The sequence below is a fragment of the Tachyglossus aculeatus genome, unplaced genomic scaffold (assembly GCF_015852505.1).
Source record: "Tachyglossus aculeatus isolate mTacAcu1 unplaced genomic scaffold, mTacAcu1.pri SUPER_6_unloc_5, whole genome shotgun sequence".
Lineage (NCBI taxonomy): Eukaryota > Metazoa > Chordata > Mammalia > Monotremata > Tachyglossidae > Tachyglossus > Tachyglossus aculeatus.
In genome coordinates this window covers 1,304,714-1,325,272 of record NW_024044840.1, presented here as the reverse complement: position 1 = coordinate 1,325,272, position 20,559 = coordinate 1,304,714, and the positions used below count along the sequence as shown (strand labels likewise).

Sequence of the window (20,559 nt, the reverse complement as noted above, 5' to 3'; positions counted from 1 at the left end):
ATGCTATTTACTTTATTTTGTTGGTATGTTTGGTTTTGTTCTCTGTCTCCCCCTTTTAGACTGTGAGCCCACTGTTGGGTAGGGACTGTCTCTATGTGTTGCCAATTTGTACTTCCCAAGCGCTTAGTACAGTGCTCTGCACATAGTAAGCGCTCAATAAATATGATTGATTGATTGATTGATTGACAGCATGACCAGAGGGAGAGGCAGCCTTCCACACACAGGTCTGGCCCACTTAGGGAAAAAGTCTGGGCAATGGCTAGTCTGGAGATCAGACCACCAGCATAGCTCTGGCTCTGGGTCAGACATTTAAGTACCTGATTGCTGCTGCTGTTGTTGTTGCTGCTGCTGCTACTGGAGCCACTGGGGTTAGTTACAAACACAAGGTGTGCCATGGTGGCAGGATACAGGACAGCCTGGGAGCCCAGTAAATGGTGGGAAGGCCCTGGTAATGGTAATCCATGGACTCTGCCACCCAATGATCTGACCTAAGGAGCTTTGATCAGCCCTGGGAGATGGGCTGAGGAATCAAAGTTCAAACCCTCCCTCTTCCTTCATCGTGGGCAGGGAATGTGTCTCCTGTCTCTGTTATACTGTACTCTCCCAAGAGCTTAGCACAGTGCTTACAGTAAGCTATCAATAAATGCAATTGATTGTTTAATTGAAGGTGACCTGGAGTGAACGGTGGCGTAATGAGAGGGTCAGGGAGGCTGTAGGTACTCGGGCTCTTCTAGGGCTACTTTCTCCTCTGCACGCAAGCCAGGGGCTCCATTGGCCGCCTCACCTAGCTCTACTCTGCTCCCACCCAAATATTACCAGGCAGGAAATTGCAGAAATGGAAAGTTTTTCTGTCTTCTCAGGACACAGGTGCTACAACAGGATACACATCACTGTTTGTAATCACTCATAAGGGCAATTTACATGTTTTTGAGAAACAATGGAAATATCTACAAACTGCTTCAAGGGCTTCAGCAATTCAGGAGATAGGTGCGGGGGAGGTGGGAGGATTTGTGGTAGCAGGGACAGCAACATACTGGATGGTGGGAGAAGAGGCCAGAGAGAGTTGGGGGTAGAAGAGACAGAGGACTAGTGAAAGACTAAACCAATAGGTTTTCTCATTCTGCCAACTTCCCCAACCTAACCCCACCTCCCAGCTTATAAATCTCTCCCTGGCTCTTCCGCCCTACCTCGTGCTGTGTGTCCTGGACACAGTAAGCACTCAATTAATACTATTAATTTATTGACCGATTGACTGACCTCAGTGGGATGGCAGGATGATCATTCATAATGCAGTAATTTCTTCCTCAGGCCCTATCAATTTTATTTATTGAGCACTTACTGAATGCTGAACACTCCTCTAAGTTCTTGGGAGAGTACAGTAAAACAGAGTCAGTAGACACATACCTTACCCACAACAAGCTTCTTTTCACCCACCAGAGATACAAACTCTGCCATTTCACAAGAAAACATTGAATTTGGTTTCATATAGCTTTTAAATCGGTCTTTGCAGTCAACATCAAGTCCCAGTTTTTGTTACTTTCACCAAAATGCCTACAGAGAAAAGTCATCTTAGATTCTTACCAACATAATCTACCCATTACATCCAAACTCATCTCTAAACTGTAAACTCGTTGTGGGCAGGGAACGTATCTATCAACTCTGTTGTACTGTACTCTCCCAAGTACTTAGTAATAATAATAATGATGATGATGTTAATTGTTAAGCACTTACTGTGTGTCAAGCACTGTAGTAAGTGCTGGGTACAGGCTCTGTCTCACATGGGGCTCACAGTCTTGATCCCCACTTTACAAATGAGGCATCTGAGTCACAGAGAAGTGAAGTGATTTGCCCCAGGTCAAACAACAGACATGTGGTGGGGTCAGGATTAGAACCCAGGTCTTTCTGACTGCCAGGCCCATGCTTCATCCACTAGGGCACTCCCGCTTCAGTGCTCTGCTCACACTAAGCACTTGGCAAATAGCACTGATGATAAGGAAAACCCATGCTGACCACAGCGTTAATTTTCCCCCTGAAAACACACTTCACCTCCTCGATTTCCTCATAGAGCCTTTCCACTTGGCGTTCCTCCGGGTGTAGATGAGGTGATTGAACATCAGAGGAATAACAGTGTTAAATTAAGTGGCCATCTTATCCACTGCTAGAGTGCGAGAGGGACGAATGTACACGAAGAGATGGGTCAAAGAATAGGAAGATCATGGCAATGTGAGCCCTGCAGTTCGAGAGAGCTTTCTGCCTCCCCTCAGGCGACTGGGTCCTGAGGGTGAACAAGATGTTGGTGTAGGACATGACCAGGATGAAGAAGGCCACCACGAGATCATCCCACTGTTGGCAACCACCATCAGGCCCACCACAGAGGTGTCGGTGCAGGAAAGCTTCATCAAGGGATTCACATCGCAGAAGTAGTGTTCTAGCACGTTGGAGCCGCAAAAGGGAAGCTGGATGGTGAGGAGGGACTGAACGATGGAGTGTAGAAACGCACCGCCCCAGAGGGTGGTCACCATGATTTGACACACTTGCTGGCTCATGATGATTGGGTAGCTCAAAGGTCTGCAGATGGTCACACACCAGTCGTAGACCATCACTGTGAGGAGGAAGATCTCTGAGCCGTAGAAGAAGTGCATGGCGAAAAGCTGGGTCATACAGCCACTGGACGAGATGGTTTTTCTCTCAGCAAATAGGTCGGCCATCATCTCTGGGGTGGTGGTGGTGGAATAGCAGACAAAGGAGAGGTAGCCGAAGAAGAAGTACATGGGAGAGGCGGGGCGGGGGCTGACATTAATGGTTGTCATTATGAGGTGATTTCCAAACAATGTTACCATGTAGAGGACAAAGAGGGCAAACCAAATTCTCTGTAACACCTGGTTCTGCAAAATTCCCAAGAAAACAAATTCTGTCACATTGTTCCTCTTCTCCATATGTTCCCTTTAGTTGGGTTGAGCAGAGGGGAAATGCATCTGCAACAAAAACCAATAAGAAATAATAATGAAGGGAACAAATTCAGTCAAAATGCATTGTTTTCCCCAAAATATTCTCCCTGGAAATTCTTCAGCTCCGAAGAGTTGTCCATGGTCTGTGGAATGTTTTCTCTGATTCTATGCCCTATGATCCATCCTCTTGGAGCTCCAGCATGGGAGTTGGACAAAAGGAGGGTATGAACAACATCTAATCAATGGTATTTACTGATCGCTTACTATGTGCAGAGCACTGTACTAAATGCCTAGGAGGGTACATTACTAATGAATTGTTAGACATGATCGCTAACCACAAGAGAAGCATTTTGTCCTAGTGGATGCAGAGGGGCCTGGGAATTAATCAATCAATCAATGGCATCTACTGATCACGTACTGTGGACAGAACACTGTACTAAGCACTTGGGAGAGTATAATAAAATAGAGTTGGTAGACACATTCCCTGACCACAAGGAGCTTTCAGTCTAGAGGGAGCTTGCAGTCTAAAGGGATCTCACAGAAGGACCTGGGTTCTATTCCCCATTCTACCACTTGTCTGTTGTGTGACCTTGGGCAAGTCAATTCATGTCGCTATGCCTCAGTTACATCTTCCATGAAATGGGGATTAAAACGGTGAGCCTCTTGTGGAACATGGAGTGTGTCCAATCTGATTAGTTTGTATCTACCCCAGTACTTAATACAGTGCTAAGTCTCTTTGGTCCCAGCTCCAGCTCAACCGAGACTCATTTTGCCCCATGCTGGGTGGGAAGGTCATGGTGTTAACTGCCACCTTGGATCCTCTCTCTGGTTACGGTGTCTCTTCGTGGTCGAATAGCACTTAGCAAATACTATATTTTTTTTTAAAAGGAGCTTATCCCCTGTAGGGGGAATAGACATTAAAATAGATTACAGACAGGAGCAATAAGGATATTTACATCAATCTATTGGTCATATTTATTTAGCACTTACTGTACACGGAGCACTGACTAAGTGCTTGGTAGAGTACAATATAACAGACACATTCCCTGCCCACAACGAGCTTACAGTTCGAGGACCAGGCAATCACACCCGACCTGCTCCCTAAAGGATAATCCATCCCTTAAAAGGTATTTCACAAGTTCTGTTTGTTACAGGGAATGTTTCTACCAACTCTATTGTACTGCACCCTCCCAAGGGTATAATACAGTGCTCTGCACATGGTTTACACACAATAAATACCAATTATTGATTGATTGTGTTATCTTGTCTTTTGCTGTCGATTCATTTCCAACCCATAGAGATGCCATGGACATATCACTCCCAGAATGCCCCACCTCCACCTGCAATCGTTCTGGTAGCGTATCCATAGAGTTTTCTTGGCAAAAATACGGAAGTGGTTTACCTGGTAAAAATAAAAAGTGGTTTACAATTGCCTTCTTCTGGGAAGTAAATTTGGGTCGCTGCCCTTGACTCCCTCCTATGCCGCTGCTGCCCAGCATAGATGAGTTTTAACTTGTAGCAGATTGCCTTCAACTCGCTAGCCACTGCCCAAGCTAAGAGTGGAATGGAATGGACAGGCCTCTGCTTGACTCTCCCTCCAGTAGTCGAGAGTGATAGAGTACTGGAAACTCTCCATGTGCGACCCTGAGAAGGGGATTGATTGATTACAGGGTATCAAAAACTGGTGAGGATTAAGTCCATACCATTTCCAGGTTAATAATACTTACATGTAATAACCATGTTGGTCCTGGGAGCCACAGAATCCAAGACCTGGCCCTTACAGAACTGTTCCCAAAGAAGCAATGTGGCCTGGGAGCACTGGCCTGGGAATCATAGGACCTGACTTCTAATACAGGCTGTGCCACTCGCCTGCTGTGTGACCTTGGGCAAGTCATTTAAATTCTCTGTGCCTCAGGTCTCTCATCTGCAAAATGGGGATTCAATGTCAATTCTCGCTTCTACTTAGACTGTGAGCCTCTTGTGGGACCTGACTTTCTTGTATCTACCCCAGTGCTACAGTGTGGTGCTTGGAACATAATGAGCATTTAACAAATACCACAATTATAAAACCTTTTATATTCAATACCTTTCATCTGTCATTTCATCCTGAAGATTTGTAAAATTCAGCCAAAATGAAGTCTCTTTTACAGAAATAAAAAATAAAATGTGTCACTTATCCGTATGATATTGATTGGTTAACATCCATTTTTACAAGTGGGAGGGAGGAGAGAACCAGGGTTCAACGAGATTTAAAAAGCAAAAGTCAGGGAGGTATTATAATCCTCTCGCTCTATTGTCAATTTGAGGAGGCAATCAGATTTCCCATTCCATTTTAAGCTTATACAAAATGTTCCAGCACCATTCAGAAGACCTTTCAAATCAGATAATGTAGTTCCTAGAACCACGGAATGGGCACTGCCTTAAAAGGACCATATCTCTCTCTGTGGGATTGTTTCTAACACCGTTCTGAATCGAACTGGTAGAATGACTGCTTTGATATACCAAGCCCTTCTAGGTGTGACTGAAAGTTTGTTGGTAAAAGTTCACGGAAAGCAAACACACAATAACCACAGGAGAGATTTTCCATTGTCCGTGCCTGGAATAGCGTTTTCCACCGTAAAACTGAGAATTCTTCAATCAGAGAAAAACCAACAACAGGAATTGTAAGAAGCTGGAATCGACAGGGCAGTATGGAATTGCTAAGGGCAGAGAATTTCCTTGACTTACCCCACTGCATTTGTAAAAGTTACTAAAATGTCTTTATTCCACACTCCTTAGTTCCTCAGCTCATTCTTTCAGTGCCATCAAGGTGAAATATAATCAGAGGCAAGGACCGGTGAATAGAGCACAGGACTGGGAGTCAGAAGGACCTGAATTCTAATACTGGCTCCACCACTTGTCAGCTGTGTGACCTTGGGCAAGTAACTCCACTTCTCTGGGCCTCAATTACCTCATCTGTGAAGTGGGGATTAAGACTGTGAGTTCTATGTGGTACATGGACTATGTCCAAACTGATTAGTTTTATCTACCCCAGCGCTTAGTACAGTGCCTGACATACAGTAAGCACCTAACAAATACTAATAAAAAATCTTTAACGTTTCTATTTTCTGACAATAGACATCAAATTGTTCCTTTTCAATCGAAAGGCATAGCTCATAATTTTATATCATGAATATGAGAGTGCATAATAAAGATGTGGTGATCAGTTTAATTTGAAATGTTCATTGCTGAATTCTGACAAATCAGGGTGAATTTGCACATCTACCTACTAACCACTGGCACCATGAGAAAAATATTATATCAGAGAAAATAATTTAGCATAATTAATAAGATTAAAACTACAGCAATGACAGCATTATTACTGCAAACCATTCAACTTCTCAAAAATCAAATAGACTTTTCTTTAATCACTTTGTTATAATCTTTGTTCATTCATTAATTTAGCAGGCATTTTATATGAATATTCTATGAGTTATTTTGTTTATATTTTCACAAATTAGGGTGCTCCTTGTAATCATTTCCTGTGACTCCATGTAATCTATCCATGGTCTGGGAGTTACTCAAATAATGAATAGTTCTTAAAAACATTTGCCACTGAAATATAAAATAAGAGTGTAAAGAGGGCAATCAGAATCAGAATTTGAGTTACATGTTTCTAATCCTGAACAAAAGAAAATATCCAGCGTTTAGAACAGTGCTTGGTACATAGTAAACATTTAACAAATTCCATAATCATTATTATTATTATTATTGTCAAATATCAAATTTTCCACCACTTCCAAATGACAAATTTAATAACAAAAAAAGAAAATCCAACTTCATTTTAACAATTATAGTCAGATAGGCAATCTGATTTTATTTTATGTTTGCTTTTTACTAGGACAAAAGAGAACCATCACATTTTGTTGTTATTCTTGCTGTTATTAAAATAAATCAGCTGTGATGAAAAATGCAGAGGGATGAATTAGAAAATATCAAAGATTTCTTGGATGTTTTGTGATTTGATCCACCTCTCCTAATAATCTCCCTGGTCTTGGTGCTTAGGGCTAAAAGATTAGATTTAAGACAAAAATTTGAATTCAGGCTCATTTTCCACTATAAAAAAAGCCAGGGTCTTCAGGAATGATAGCTAGAGCTGCAAGACCAGTATCCAAATGGTCCAAACTAGAGTCATGCTCAGACCAGCTCTGGTTAGCAGGAACTGATTCAGCAGAACACAGGGGGAAAAGTTGGTTCCAAAGTGTTCTTAGTTGAAATATTAAACCATCAGTCTTCCAGAGCCTCTAACTAGATCATCCAATCTGGTCCTTGGAAAACTTTCCCTTTCTCTGACTCTAACATAGCATACATAGGAGATACCCTAAAGTGATTTACCAAAATGTCTTAAAGCTGGGGAATTGAACTTCCAAGAGTAATGGACTCCAATAGGAATAATCTGACGTAGAAGAAATTATAGACATTATTAAATGAGGTAATTTAGAAGCTGACTAACCCTAATCTAAAAAAGAACAGAGAAGAAAAAAGGAGGGCAAATACAAAATGGCCATTTTGGCTTTGATTGGCAGTTCCCATTAAAATGGTTAATAGGAGAAGGGGTTGAAACTGTTTTGTATAAAGTACAGTTTGGGATTATTTGTGGATTATCTGTGGATTTCATTTATCTTTGTCACCCTATCTCTCATTAGCCCAGGAGTATTGGCTGAATCTCTCAATGTCAGTCTCAAAGGGAAAATCTCTGGTACTTTTATTTTCCAATATAGCTCTTCAGTGATGACATAATCATAACATCATCACAGAGAATTTTCTAACCCAGTCAACCAGTGATTGGTGCTTATCGAGCACTTCCTAAGTTTGAGGCACTGTTCTAAGAAATTGGGAGAGTATCAGAGAAATAAAATGCCCATTCCCTGTCCTCAATAGATAACAATAGAGAAAACTCAAGTTTAAAAAAGAGGAATCGAGGCAGGAATGAGGAAGGAGGAACACAGTACAATATTCCCACCATGGGAAAGAGGGTTCTAGATGAATGAAGATCCGAACTCCCAGTACAGGTTGAAGGATATTGGGGGATCATCCTTAATTCTGCATCTGCATCTGACAGGATGCCATGATCAATCAGTTGCATTCACTGAGTACTTACTTTGTGCACAGCATTGTTACAGTACTTCACTGTGTACAGCCAGTGTTGTTCATTGGTTTGATTTTAACACGAGGCTTGTGAATTGTTGCTCACTTATTTCTGAGGACACACTGATTTCTCTCTTTTTCAGTTTTTTTTTACTCTGGGAAAAGTTCCTCCATGCTATTTAGTGTCTTCAAAGTGTCCCAGAGATGCTCATCACAATCTGAAACCAACCTCTCCTCTTCTTCTTCCTGTAATCCCGGAAAAGAAGAGGTTGTCCAGAAAGGAATGCAGAAAAGATTTGAGATCCTGGAGCTAGAAAAGCTTTGGCTAGAAAAAGAGGAGTTGGAACTGCCCTCTACGGAAGGCTCTAGATAGCCTCTTTATGGTTGGATGAGCGGAGTCCTCTGGTGATATGGGTTTTTGGGATCACTTAAATCTGGCATCAGGGTCACTGGGAGGGAGCCACCAGCCCGAGTCAGACTGATATTCAATAAGTCTCCCTTTCCCTGTCCCCAAGCTCTTTGCCTCTCTCCAGCTCTTCTCACCACCCTCCACCTCTGATCTGTTGATCTCTCGGTCCCCTTCTGTCTCCATTGAACTTTTTCACTTTTCCAGTCTTGCCTATTGGAGGTGGTTTGTAAGAAGTATGAATTCTTTCCCTATTAAATTAATCTTTTTACAGCAGACCAATCAATCAACGGTATTAATTGAGAGCTGTGTACAGAGCACTGTACTAAATGCTTGGGAGAGTATACCTCATCAGAGTTGGTAGTAATGTTCCCTGCCCACAACGGGTCTACAATCTAGGGGAGGAGACAGACATTAATATGAATACCTAAATTGCAGGTATGTACATAGCTGATGTGGGGCTGAGGGTTGAGGCTGGGGTGAAAACCAAGTACTCAAAGGGTAAAGATCCAGTAAAATGGCTGCCATTGAGCAAATCCTTCGAAAACTCATAGCAGCTTAATAAATTATTCTTAAAACAATGAAAAGAAATAATATTGGTGAATAGAAATGCCTTTAAAAATGTCTTGCAAGTAGGGAATTGGTAGGCAGGGTTTCTATGAGGGCAGGCATAATGACCCAAGATTAAGAGAGGGAGAGAGAAATGGGGGAAGAGGAGGGAAGAGAAAGGGATGTGAGGAAGAGAGAAAGGAAAGGAGAGAGAAAAGAAGAGAGAGAGAGAGAGGTGATGAAGGAAATAGAGAAAGCGAGGGCAAGGTACAGGGAAAACTGAAGAGTAGAGAAGGTAAGAAAGGGTGAAGAAGAGGATGAGAAAGTGGGAAGGAAGGAAGAGGGAGAAGTAAACATTCTCTCTCTCTGACACACACACACACACACACACACACACGTGCACCTACTCTCTCATACTCATTCGCTCATACACATACAATCCCTCCCTTAACCACACACACAGCCCATAAAATTCCTTTTCCCTCAGATAATGTTTCATCACAAATCACCAATCTTCTTCCCATATTGTCTTTCATTTTCTCCTCCTTTTATCTTTATGACCCATAGTCCCCTCATGGCATTTTTCATTTCAGTACTTCTCAGACAGCAAAGAATCGGGTTCAACACAGGGGTGCTGACAGCCACCATTTTGTCGACGGAAAACATGGTGGAGGGCCACATGTACGTGAAAATGCAAGGTCCAAAAAACAAGATCATCACTGTGATATAGGAGCCACAGGTAGAGAGGGCTCTGTGATGTTCTCTAGAACCTCATGTCTTTAAGTGGAGTAGGATAATAACATATGAAACAACCAATACAACCAATACCAAGAAGCTGACCACAGACAACATCCCACCATTAGCCACAATCAGCAAGCTGATGACAAAAGTGTCCTTGCAGGCAAGTTTCACCAGAGGGAGCAAGTCGCAGAAATAGTGGTCAATCACATTAGGTCGACAGAAGGGAAAGCAGAATATGAGGATAACTTGAGCCACTGAATGCACAAAACCACCCATCCAGGCCATCCCAACCAAAAGGCCACACACATGTCAGCTCATGCAGGAAGTGTAGTGCAGGGGCTTACAGATGGCAATGTAATGATCGTAGGCCATCATGGTGAGGAACAAAATCGCGGTTCCACCAATGAAATGAATGAAGAATAGTTGAGTCATGCAGTCATTCAGGGAAATCCCTTTCTTTTCAACGCCTAAGTCTAGAATTAGTTTGGGAGCAGTTGTAGAGTAACAGATCTCTACAAAGGACAGATAGCTGAAGAAATAATACACGGGTGAGCCCAAATTCTTATAGGCATTAACAGTTGCTACAATGTGAAGATTTCCCAGAACAGTGGCTGTATACAATCGCAGAAATATAGGAAAACATACTTTCCGCACCACCTTATTTTGAGAAAGCCCTAGAAAAACAAATTCTGTAACGTAACTGCCATGAACTCCATTCCATAGGAGAATGCACAGGATGTTATTAAAGATGTTGACTTTGTAATGACAACAGATTGGGGTTCTGTAGCTCAGCAACAGTTTCTGTATCCTTTTCTTCATTTAAATCCTCCCTGAATTCTTTCACTGCCTGAAGAAGTTTGATCTTTTTCCTTTTCCTAACTCCCTTCCCTGTTAGGGGCTTGAACAACTCAATTTTCTCCAGGGGCTTTCCCATTTTTTCTATTTGCCTCTTCAGAATCTTCTCCAGAAGGCATTCACCTCTTCTTCTCACTTGTTAACTCTCTCCCTGGGGCCTTTGCTCTCCTGTAATCGCCCTCTCCCTCAGCCCACTTATTAAGCTCATCCACCATCATGGATTCAGCTCCCACCTTTACCTTAATGATTCCTCAATTCACCTCTTCACTATCACTGTCGTCAATGGTATATATTGAGCACTTACTAAGTACAGAGTGCTATATTAAGCGCTTAGGAGAGTACAATGCAACAGAGTTGGCAGACACATTCCCTAACCACAAAGAGCTTACACCTCTTCATAAATGACATCTAGTCTTATGTTCATCAGAAGGCCAAATGATCTACATATTTATTTATTCATTCATTCCATCGTATTTATTGAGCGCTTACTGTGTGCAGAGCTTGTACTAAGCGCTTGGGAAGTACACGTCAGCAACATATAGAGATGGTCCCTACCCAACAACGAGCTCACAGTCTAGAAGGGGGAAACAACAAAACAAAACATGTAGACAGGTGTCAAAACCATCAGAATAAATAGAATTATAGCTATATGCACATCATTAACAAAATTAATACAGAAGTAAATATGTACAAGTAAAATGAATAGAGTAATAAATCTGTACAAATATATGCAAGTGCCGTGGGAAGGAGAAGGAGGTAAGGTGGAGGGGAGGATGGGGAGGTGTAGGGGACTCAGTTTGGGAAGGCCTCCTGGAGGAGGTGAGCTCTCAGTAGGGCTTTGAAGGGAGGAAGGGAGCTAGTTTGGTGGATGTGTGGAGTGAGGGCATTCCAGGCCAGGGGTAGGATGTGGGCCAGTGGTCGACGGTAGGACAGGTGAGAATGAGGCACAGTGAGGAGGTTGGCAGCAGAGGATTGGAGGGTGTGGGCTGGGCTGTAGAAGGAGAGAAGGGAGGTGAGGTAAGAGGAGGCGAGGTGACAGAGAGCCTTGAAGCCGAGTGAGGAGTTTTTGCTTGATTCGTAGGTTGAGAGGCAACCACTGGAGACTTTTGAGGAGGGGAGTGATATCATCATCATCATCATCAATCGTATTTATTGAGCGCTTTCTATGTGCAGAGCACTGTACTAAGCGCTTGGGAAGTACAAATTGGCAACATATAGAGACAGTCTCTACCCAACAGTGGGCTCACGCCCCAAGCATTTCTGTACAAAGATAATCCGGGCAGCAAAGTGAAGCATAAACTGAAGCGGGGAGAGACAGGAGGATGGGAGATCAGAGAAGAGGCTAATGCAGTAATACAGTCGGGATAATGATGAGAGATTGAACCAGCAAGGTAGCGGTTTGGATGGAGAGGAAATGGTGGATTTTGGCGATGTTGTGGAGGTGAGACCGGCAGGTTTTGGTGACAGATTGGATGTGTGGGGTGAATGAGAGAGTGGAGTCGAGGATGGCATCAAAGTTGCGGGCTTGTGTTACTGGGAGGATGGTAGTGCCATCTACGGTGACGGGAAAGTCACAGAGAGGGCAGGACATATTGACATATTGAATTTTAGATGGCGGGCAGACATCCAGATGGAGATGTCCTGAAGGCAGGAGGAGATATGATCCTGGAGGGAGGGGAGAGCAGGGCAGAGATGTAGATTTGGGTGCCATCAGTGTAGAGATGATAGTTGAAGCCATGGGTGTGAATGAGTTCACCAAGAAAGTGAGAGTAGATAGAGAACAGAAGGGGACCAAGAACTGACCCTTGAGGAACGCCTACAGTATAGGGATATTCAGTCATTAGAGTTCAAAAATAAGAGCCCCATGATTCTGACATCTTTAATCCCCGGGATACTGCATTTGTCCCCAGTAAGAAACAAAGTGACTGACAAACTTTTTAAATGTGATTTATTACAATTTTTACTTGGAGGTTTTAAAACAAAAAATACCTAATTGCAGAAAATACTTTTTCTTTGTAAAGCTATTGTACATTTCACAGACCAGGCAAAATTACCCAACACCCACAGAATAGTACTGCAGACTACGGAAACCAATGGATCAATGTTAGGTGCTTTTTTAATACCATTTGTTAAGCCCTTACTATGTGCCAAGCACTGTTCTAAGTGCTGGGGTAGATACAAGGTAATCAGGTTTTTCCTCGTAGGGTTCACAATCTTAATCCCCATTTTATGATGAGGTAACTGGGACACCAAGAAGTTAAGTGGCTTCCCCAAGGTCACACAGCTGTAGGAAGCACCACCATCCTTCCTGTCACAAGGATGTCACTTTGTTGTTAATCCTGAGTCCTCTCTCTCTCATTCAACCCACATATTCAGCCTGTCACTTAATCCTGTCATTTCAAACTTCACAATACTGCTATAATCTTCCCTATCGTCTCCATCCAAACTGATAACATGTTAAGACAAGTACTTACCTTTTCCCAACTTTATTACTGTATCAGCTTCCTTGTTGACCTCCCTGCCTCCTGTCTTTCCCCATTCCAGTTCACACTTCAATCTCCTACCCAGAGAAACTGAAACTCACCAGCTCTACCTAGAACCACATTGAACAGGAAATTTGAGATGTTCTCTAAATGGTTCTAGCTGAAAAGAAATCTTATTATTGAGGGGCAAAGTATTCTTTCCCAATAGTATCAGCAATATTCAGCTTAAGCTTATGAGTCACAAAAAAGTCAAGGTGAAAGTAGAGTGGCTACCAGTACACTAGAGAAATCATGCATATTCATGGGAATACTACTAGTACTAACAGTAAAGAAAATAGCAATTGTGACATACTATGAGAAGCAGCGTGGCTCAGTAGAAAGAGCCCGGGCTTTGGAGTCAGAGGTCACGGGTTCAAATCTCGGCTCTGCCAATTGTCAGCTGTGTAACTTTGGGCAAGTCACTTAACTTCTCTGTGTCTCAGTTACCTCATCTGTTAAATGGGGATTAAGACTGTGAACCCCACAAGGGACAACCTGATCACCTTGTATCCCCCCAGTGCTTAGAACAGTGCTTTGCACATAGTAAGAGTTTAACAAATACTATTATTATTATTATTCATTCATTCATTCATTCAATCGTATTTATTGAGCGCTTACTGTGTGCAGAGCACTGCACTAAGCGCTTGGGAAGTCCAAGTTAGCAACATATAGAGACGGTCCCTACCCAACAGTGGGCTCACAGTCTAGATTCATTCATTCAATCGTATTTATTGAGTGCTTACTGTGTGCAGAGCACTGTACTAAGCGCTTGGGAAGTACAAGTTGGCAACATATAGAGACGGTCCCTACCCAACAGTGGGCTCACAGTCTAGATTCATTCATTCAATCGTATTTATTGAGTGCTTACTGTGTGCAGAGCACTGTACTAAGCGCTTGGGAAGTACAAGATAGACAATCAGGACAGACACAGCTCCTGCCCCATATGGGGCTCACAGACTAAAAGCAAAGGAGAACAGGTAGTCAAATCCCCATTTGACAGGTGAGGAAACTGAAGGCTAGAGACGTGGAGTGAGCTCACGGCTACTGGCCTCCAGCTTGAATGAACTGCTACCTTCATCTAAAAATAAACACAAATAATGCCGTGCTTCTTAAGTAGTTACTATGTGTCAAGCTCTGTACTAAATTTCCTTTAATAAGGAACTGGTTAAGCACTTACTCTGTGTTAAGCACTGTATTTAGTGCTATTATTATTATTATTATTACTATTATGTGCCAAGTATCAAGCTAAACTCTTGGGAACATACAAGACAATCAGGATCAATACAATCCTTGTCTCTCCCAGGATTATCAGGAGAGGACAGTGTCAGTGAAGCCGAGGTAGGGTAATGCTTCCAAGAGAAGGAGGTAGTTCACAGTGGGAGGGAGATCAGGAATTGAACTCCTATTTTAAAGAGTAAAGTGAGGTGCAGAGAGCTTCAGTGGCTTCCCCAAGGTCACCCAGCATGAAAGCCAGGATTATAACCCAGGGCCTCCAGCTCCCAGGTCCATGCTCTCGCTTCTAGGCCACATTGCTTCTCTAAATTACCCTCCCTGACTGCCTCTATCTGTGAACACCGGGTGTCATTTGGGAGCCCGGCAAGTTGTTCTGAGATCACTGCCTTGGATTTAGTTCCCTCCCTCCCTTTTTACAGCATATTTAAATTCCCACCTCCTCTATGAAGTCATTTATGAAAGTTGAGTCCAGCTCAGCTTTTTACCAACCTAACTTCCAGTTTCATAAAAACATTTACTAAATACCTGGTAATAGATGTATTCCTTCATTCACTCATTTTACTTGCTCCATAGCTAGCATATCTCATTTCAGAAGAACCCAGTATAATTAAATACTAGTCAAAAGGTAAGCTCTCTTCAGTGAAACCATAGAAAACTTTTGGCCTCTAAGAAAATCATAGGCATTTTAAACAATAATTGGTAATAGCAAAAGCAAGGGTTTTTTCAATTATGATGCAAGCCGTGAGAGTAGCACTAAATAAATAACTTAATAATAATTTGGTACATACATGCAAATGGTGGTTAAACAGTTAAGAAGATTTGGAGTAACGATTAGTCAGGAAATGGTACCATGGAAGGTTCATTTAAAGAGTTACTTGTCTTCAGAAGTAACATGGTCTAGTGGTGAAAGGGAAAGCTACCCTGGGAGCTAGGATACCAGGGTTCTAATCCCTACTCTGCCACTAGCCTGTTAGAGATCCCAGACAAATTCTTCTTGTCTCAGTTTCCTCATCTATAAAATAGGAGATTAAATATCTGTTCTACCTCAACTCTTAGTAGAGGCCTTAGCCAATAGTAAGCACTAAACAAATACCACAATTATCATAGTCTTATTACAAGCAGATACCACTGGCACTATGCAAATTTGGCAAACTCTGTAGTAAAACTTTATAAAAGAAATGGAATTCTCTTAGGAGTGTCAGAAAAAGTTTCAGTTTGGGAATTGAAATTAGAGAACAATCTGTTCCCTATCTATGTACTTTCAGGTAAAAACTAATAAAATCATTTCTTACATCAGAAAAAATGTGGTTATTTTAGGGTGAAACTGTTCATCCATCAGAGAGTCAGATGACCGGGAATTTCCGTCTTTCTGGCTGCTAAGCTTAATTTTGGCAATTACTGCTTCATCTTCCACTGACGTTGGAGTTAAAATTTCCTTGATGCATTTAAAGCCTTACTGGAATCAAGCAATCAGTGGGATTAATTGAGCACTTACTCTGTGAAGAGCACTGTACAAAGCACTTGGGAGTGTAGAAAGTAGACATGATATTTGCCATCTAGGAGCTTACATGGTAATTAGTTTAGAATGAAAAGATTGTCTCCTCTAGAGGAGGTAGAAAAAACACAGTTGGAGGAACTGTATTATTGGGCCCTGATTAAATCAAACAGTAACCACCCTGGCTTCTTGATTTATTGCTCTTGAGTGAGGGTTGTGTATTTTGAAGTTTGGGAGATTTTCTAGAGAAGAACAGTTGGCAGCAAATGGCCCTGCCAAACCAGGAAAAACATTACTTCATTAAAACTTTCAAGGTTGCCAGAGGGTTGGAGACATCCCTAAGGAATGGAGGGAATTTTTTTGATCTTACCTTTATAACATTCCCAGCTTTGAAAACTACCTGCCCAGGATGCAATTCATTCTCAGTGTGACATGTACTCACAAATTCAATCTCATCGTCAACACTGTTGTCTTTGAATGGGATAGCTCCATGTATTCAACTGAAATTAAAGATGCTAGGCTAATTAAGAGCTACAAGAACAGAATGGTGAATTATATGCCTAGATTTATTTTAAGTGACTTTTATGAAGTAGTTAAATGCAGTGTTATTCTAATAGAAAAAAATACCCAATAACTTAGTTCATATATTGCCTTGTCTCAGTCTTTCAGGAGAACTGTCATTCCATAGGTAAGAAGCTTCAAAAACATATGGAGTGCTGTAACAATGCAATTTTTTTGGACTTATTAACGGTCACATTTTTTTTTTCAAAATTGAAGCCCCAAGTGCTTAGCATCGTCACTACTTTGACAAGTAAAATCAGTCCACATTTTTACCACGCATCAGCTCTAACCAAAATGGGAGTCCAGGATCTTTAAAGTACGTTATACATATGCTAGCCATGCTTGGAATGAAGTATGCATCTTATGCTTAAAGGAGCACATTATGGCTACAGCTAGGGAACTACTCACCACAGTCCGGAAGATTACCTAAAATTCATGGCTCAATTGATCAGCAGAGAAAACCTCCGAATTCAGAGAAGAATCCTTCTTTCCCCTTCACTGAGGTGAGTGGTTAAGAACAAAAGTTGTTCACTAATGCATATGTATTAGAGACTTTTGTTTGCCTCCTTCCTGTGGTTGTAGTAGTAAACAGTTATTCTAATTTTTAGCTTTATTAATGTTTTTATATTATTTTTTGGATCAAATGTTAGTGAAAATCAAATCATATCACAAATTTCTTTCTGAGAAAATTGCTGGCAGATGGAAGAGATTCAAGCACATCTAGCTATTTAATGGAGCATATAGTTCATTCATTCATTCATTCCTTGTTATATTTATTGAGCATTTACTGTGTGCAGAGCACTGTACTGATCACTTGAGTAAGTACAATATAACAATAAACAGTCACATTCCCTGAACACAAATTTACAGGATTATGCTTTTTAAGTTTATTGTATAAACTATTAATTTTGATGTTCATAATATTGATAATCTGAGTCATCTGTCAGAATGTTTCCTCAATTTCCTCAATGATAAAAACACTGTTATTTTTATCATTTCAGACTTTTGGTTAGATTTGGGAGGAAACAGAGCAATTTCTAGCAGATCTTTGTAAATTTAATTCCACATATATTCCTTTGTTAATATGGATCCACAGACAATCGTTTCAGAGGGAGTACATAACCATAACATATTTATACCATTGGCTATCTTCCCCTCAAGACTATATGCTACTCTGGGCTAGGGAATGTGTCTGCCAATTCCATTATGCTATACTCTCACAAGCACTTGGCACATTGTTTGACACACAATAAGCACTCAAAAAAACCCAAAAGTGATTGATTGATTTTATGTTTTCATAAAAAAACTGGAAAAATAACTCTGCTTCAGGATTCTTACCATTACATGTGTTACTTAATTTGGATATATGCTCCAACCCGTTTTCTGCTTCATCTTTCCAATTCCTTTAAACAGAGTTTATAAACTCAGAAAATAAATTTGTAACTTTTACCCTTAACCAGTTAAACTTAGGGGTATTTTCATTATGGAATTGTGCTAATTTGAATAATCAATCAATCAATCAATCGTATTTATTGAGTGCTTACTGTGTGCAGAGCACTGTACTAAGCGCTTGGGAAGTACAAGTTGGCAACATATAGAGACAGTCCCTACCCAACAGTGGGCTCACAGTCTAAAAGGGGGAGACAGAGAACAAAACCAAACATACTAACAAAATAAAATAAATAGAATAGAATAGAATACAAATGCTTACACATATACATGCACTATGTGAGTATGACTGATAAAATTAATGCGGGACTATTAATTCCTCCAAAATTGAATACATGAAAAGATTGTTCCTGGAAGCATTGGTGCATTTGCAATATAGAGTGTGGCCTTATTTTAGTTTCACCCTCTGTCCCCTGGGTTTCTTGAAACCTCACCTCTTAAAGTCACCACATTTTTAATGTCTGCACACTCATCTGATCTGTCCTCCTGCTTCTTCCCAAATGTCCATTGTCAATCCCCTCTTTGAGGTTTTGTTTCACTGCATCTTTGAAAGATTTCATTTTTTTTTACCTCAATTTAGAGCTACTACTGTCATTCCTTCTCACATGTCTTACCAGCTCAAGGCATAACGCATTCATCGTTGCTTCAGTGCTAGAAAATTAACTACAGAACCTGAAGAAAGGGACTGCTGGGTTATGTTAGGTCTATCTTCACTTTCACACTCAAAAGGAGATTAATAGCCTAGTTCTTACCCAGGCAACAAGGAAGAAAAAAGCCATACTCCAAAAATCCTACCCCCCACATAACATTTTTTAACCTAATGCAATTAATCCCATCTCCTTTCATAATTATTTTATTGCAATTCTTGCTATTTATGTCTATGGACTTGGATCTGTGACTTTTAAATATTTCCTAATCACCCCAACCCCAATCTCACAACACTTATGTACATATCTTTAAATTTGGTATTATAAATTATTTACTCATATTGATATCTGTCTCTGTCTCTAGAATGTAAGCTCATTATGGGCCCACTGATTCTGTTGTATTGAACTCTTCCCAAGTGATTAGTACAGTGCTCTGCATATAATAAGTGCTCGATAAATCCCATTGATTGGTTGATTGTGTTTCCTCTTCTATTGAGGATCAGTTCATGATGCTTTGTCCTGACTTGCATTCTTTGACACTGCTATTTCTACAGATGAAACTTACAAGTCAAAATCACACCACCGTGACAGAGTTTGTTCTGATGGGATTCTCCAACACTCCCAAATTTCAGAGTTTTCTTTTTGCAACATTCTTAGTCATTTACATGATGATCCTGATGGGAAATAGCTTAATCGTTTTAATAACCAAAACCGATCGAGCTCTCCACACCCCTATGTATTTTTTCCTTAGGAATTTGTCTTTCTTAGAAGTGGGTTACACTTCCGTGACTCTCCCCAGAATGCTGGCAAACCTTTGGACACAAAGTAGAACAATTCCTTTCTTAGCCTGTGCCACTCAGATGTATTTCTTTCTTATGTTTGGAGTCGCGGAGTGCTTCCTCCTGGCTGTGATGGCCTACGATCGCTACGTGGCCATCTGTAACCCCCTACAATATTCAATCATCATGGATGACAAGGCATGTCTCCAGATGGCAGCTGGTTCCTGGATCGGTGGCATTCCAGTCCAGATAGGGCAGACGTATCAGATATTCTCCCTTCCCTTCTGTGAATCCAACAAGCTGAACCATTTTTTCTGTGATGTCCCACCGGTACTTGAACTGGCCTGTGGGGACACAGCTATGAATGAACTTTCAGTTTATGCTGAAGCTCTGCTCTTTGTAACAGCCCCATTTCTCTTGATACTCGTGTCCTACATCCAAATCATCTCCACCATCCTGAAATTACCTTCAACCACGGGGAAACACAAAGCCTTCTCCACCTGCTCTTCCCACCTCATAGTTGTCACCTCATTCTTTGGATCTGCTATCATCACATATCTACAGCCCAAGTCAAGCCACTCAGCGAATATGGATAAATTTCTGTCTCTGTTCTACACCACTGTAACACCAATCTTAAACCCCATGATATACAGTCTGAGAAACAAGGAGCTGACTGTTGCCCTGAAAAAGTTTCTGTCACAATTATTCTAAAGTCACTTGAACTAGGAAGCTGTTTCCCAAGTGGGTCATCATGCATGGATTCCAAGAAACTCTATTCCTGTTCCCTTAGGAAGCCACCTTCTCGTTATTTCAATCACCCAAAGAAAATATAGATATGCCTTCAATACTCACTCTTTTCTGTACAGGGTGACATTGTGTCAAAATATGGAATCTTTGCCTATTTCACATGCAGAAGGTATGTGGGAACTTGCTTTTACTTCTATTTGCTCCTCAATTCAATTCATTTTTTCAATCGTATTTATTGAGCACTTACTTTGTGCAGAGCACTGTAGTAAGCGCTTGGGAAAGTACAATGCAGTAATAAAGAGAGACAATCCCTGCCCACATGCAGCTCACAGTCTGGGGGGTGGGGTGGGGTGGGGAGACAGACATCAATACAAGTAAACAGAAGTTAAATGTAATAATTCATAGACTAAAGAGCAAAAGAGTAAATAAATAATAAACTACACTGAGTCTGGTTGAAACTGGCTTCTTATTATATTTTACATAACTTTCTTTTTACTTTA

The 20,559-nt window shown here is 41.2% G+C and overlaps 2 protein-coding genes and 1 pseudogene across 2 annotated transcripts; 1 reads left to right on the top strand and 2 right to left on the bottom strand.

Annotated features, from left to right (window-relative positions):
• Positions 1-2,213: 2,213 nt before the first annotated feature.
• LOC119922142 (olfactory receptor 4S1-like) lies at positions 2,214-2,936 on the bottom strand. The gene has a single exon (XM_038742148.1). The coding sequence runs from the start codon at positions 2,934-2,936 to the stop codon at positions 2,214-2,216; it is 723 nt and encodes a 240-aa protein (XP_038598076.1).
• Positions 2,937-9,528: 6,592 nt separating this feature from the next.
• Positions 9,529-10,590, bottom strand: LOC119922141 (annotated as a pseudogene).
• Positions 10,591-19,087: 8,497 nt separating this feature from the next.
• Positions 19,088-20,023, top strand: LOC119922139 (olfactory receptor 10AG1-like). The gene has a single exon (XM_038742147.1). The coding sequence runs from the start codon at positions 19,088-19,090 to the stop codon at positions 20,021-20,023; it is 936 nt and encodes a 311-aa protein (XP_038598075.1).
• Positions 20,024-20,559: the final 536 nt, after the last annotated feature.

Coding starts and splice junctions, on each gene's coding strand:
- LOC119922139 (XM_038742147.1), top strand. CDS start 19,088: ATGAAACTTACAAGTCAAAATCACACCACCGTGACAGAGTTTGTTCTG.
- LOC119922142 (XM_038742148.1), bottom strand. CDS start 2,936: ATGGAGAAGAGGAACAATGTGACAGAATTTGTTTTCTTGGGAATTTTG.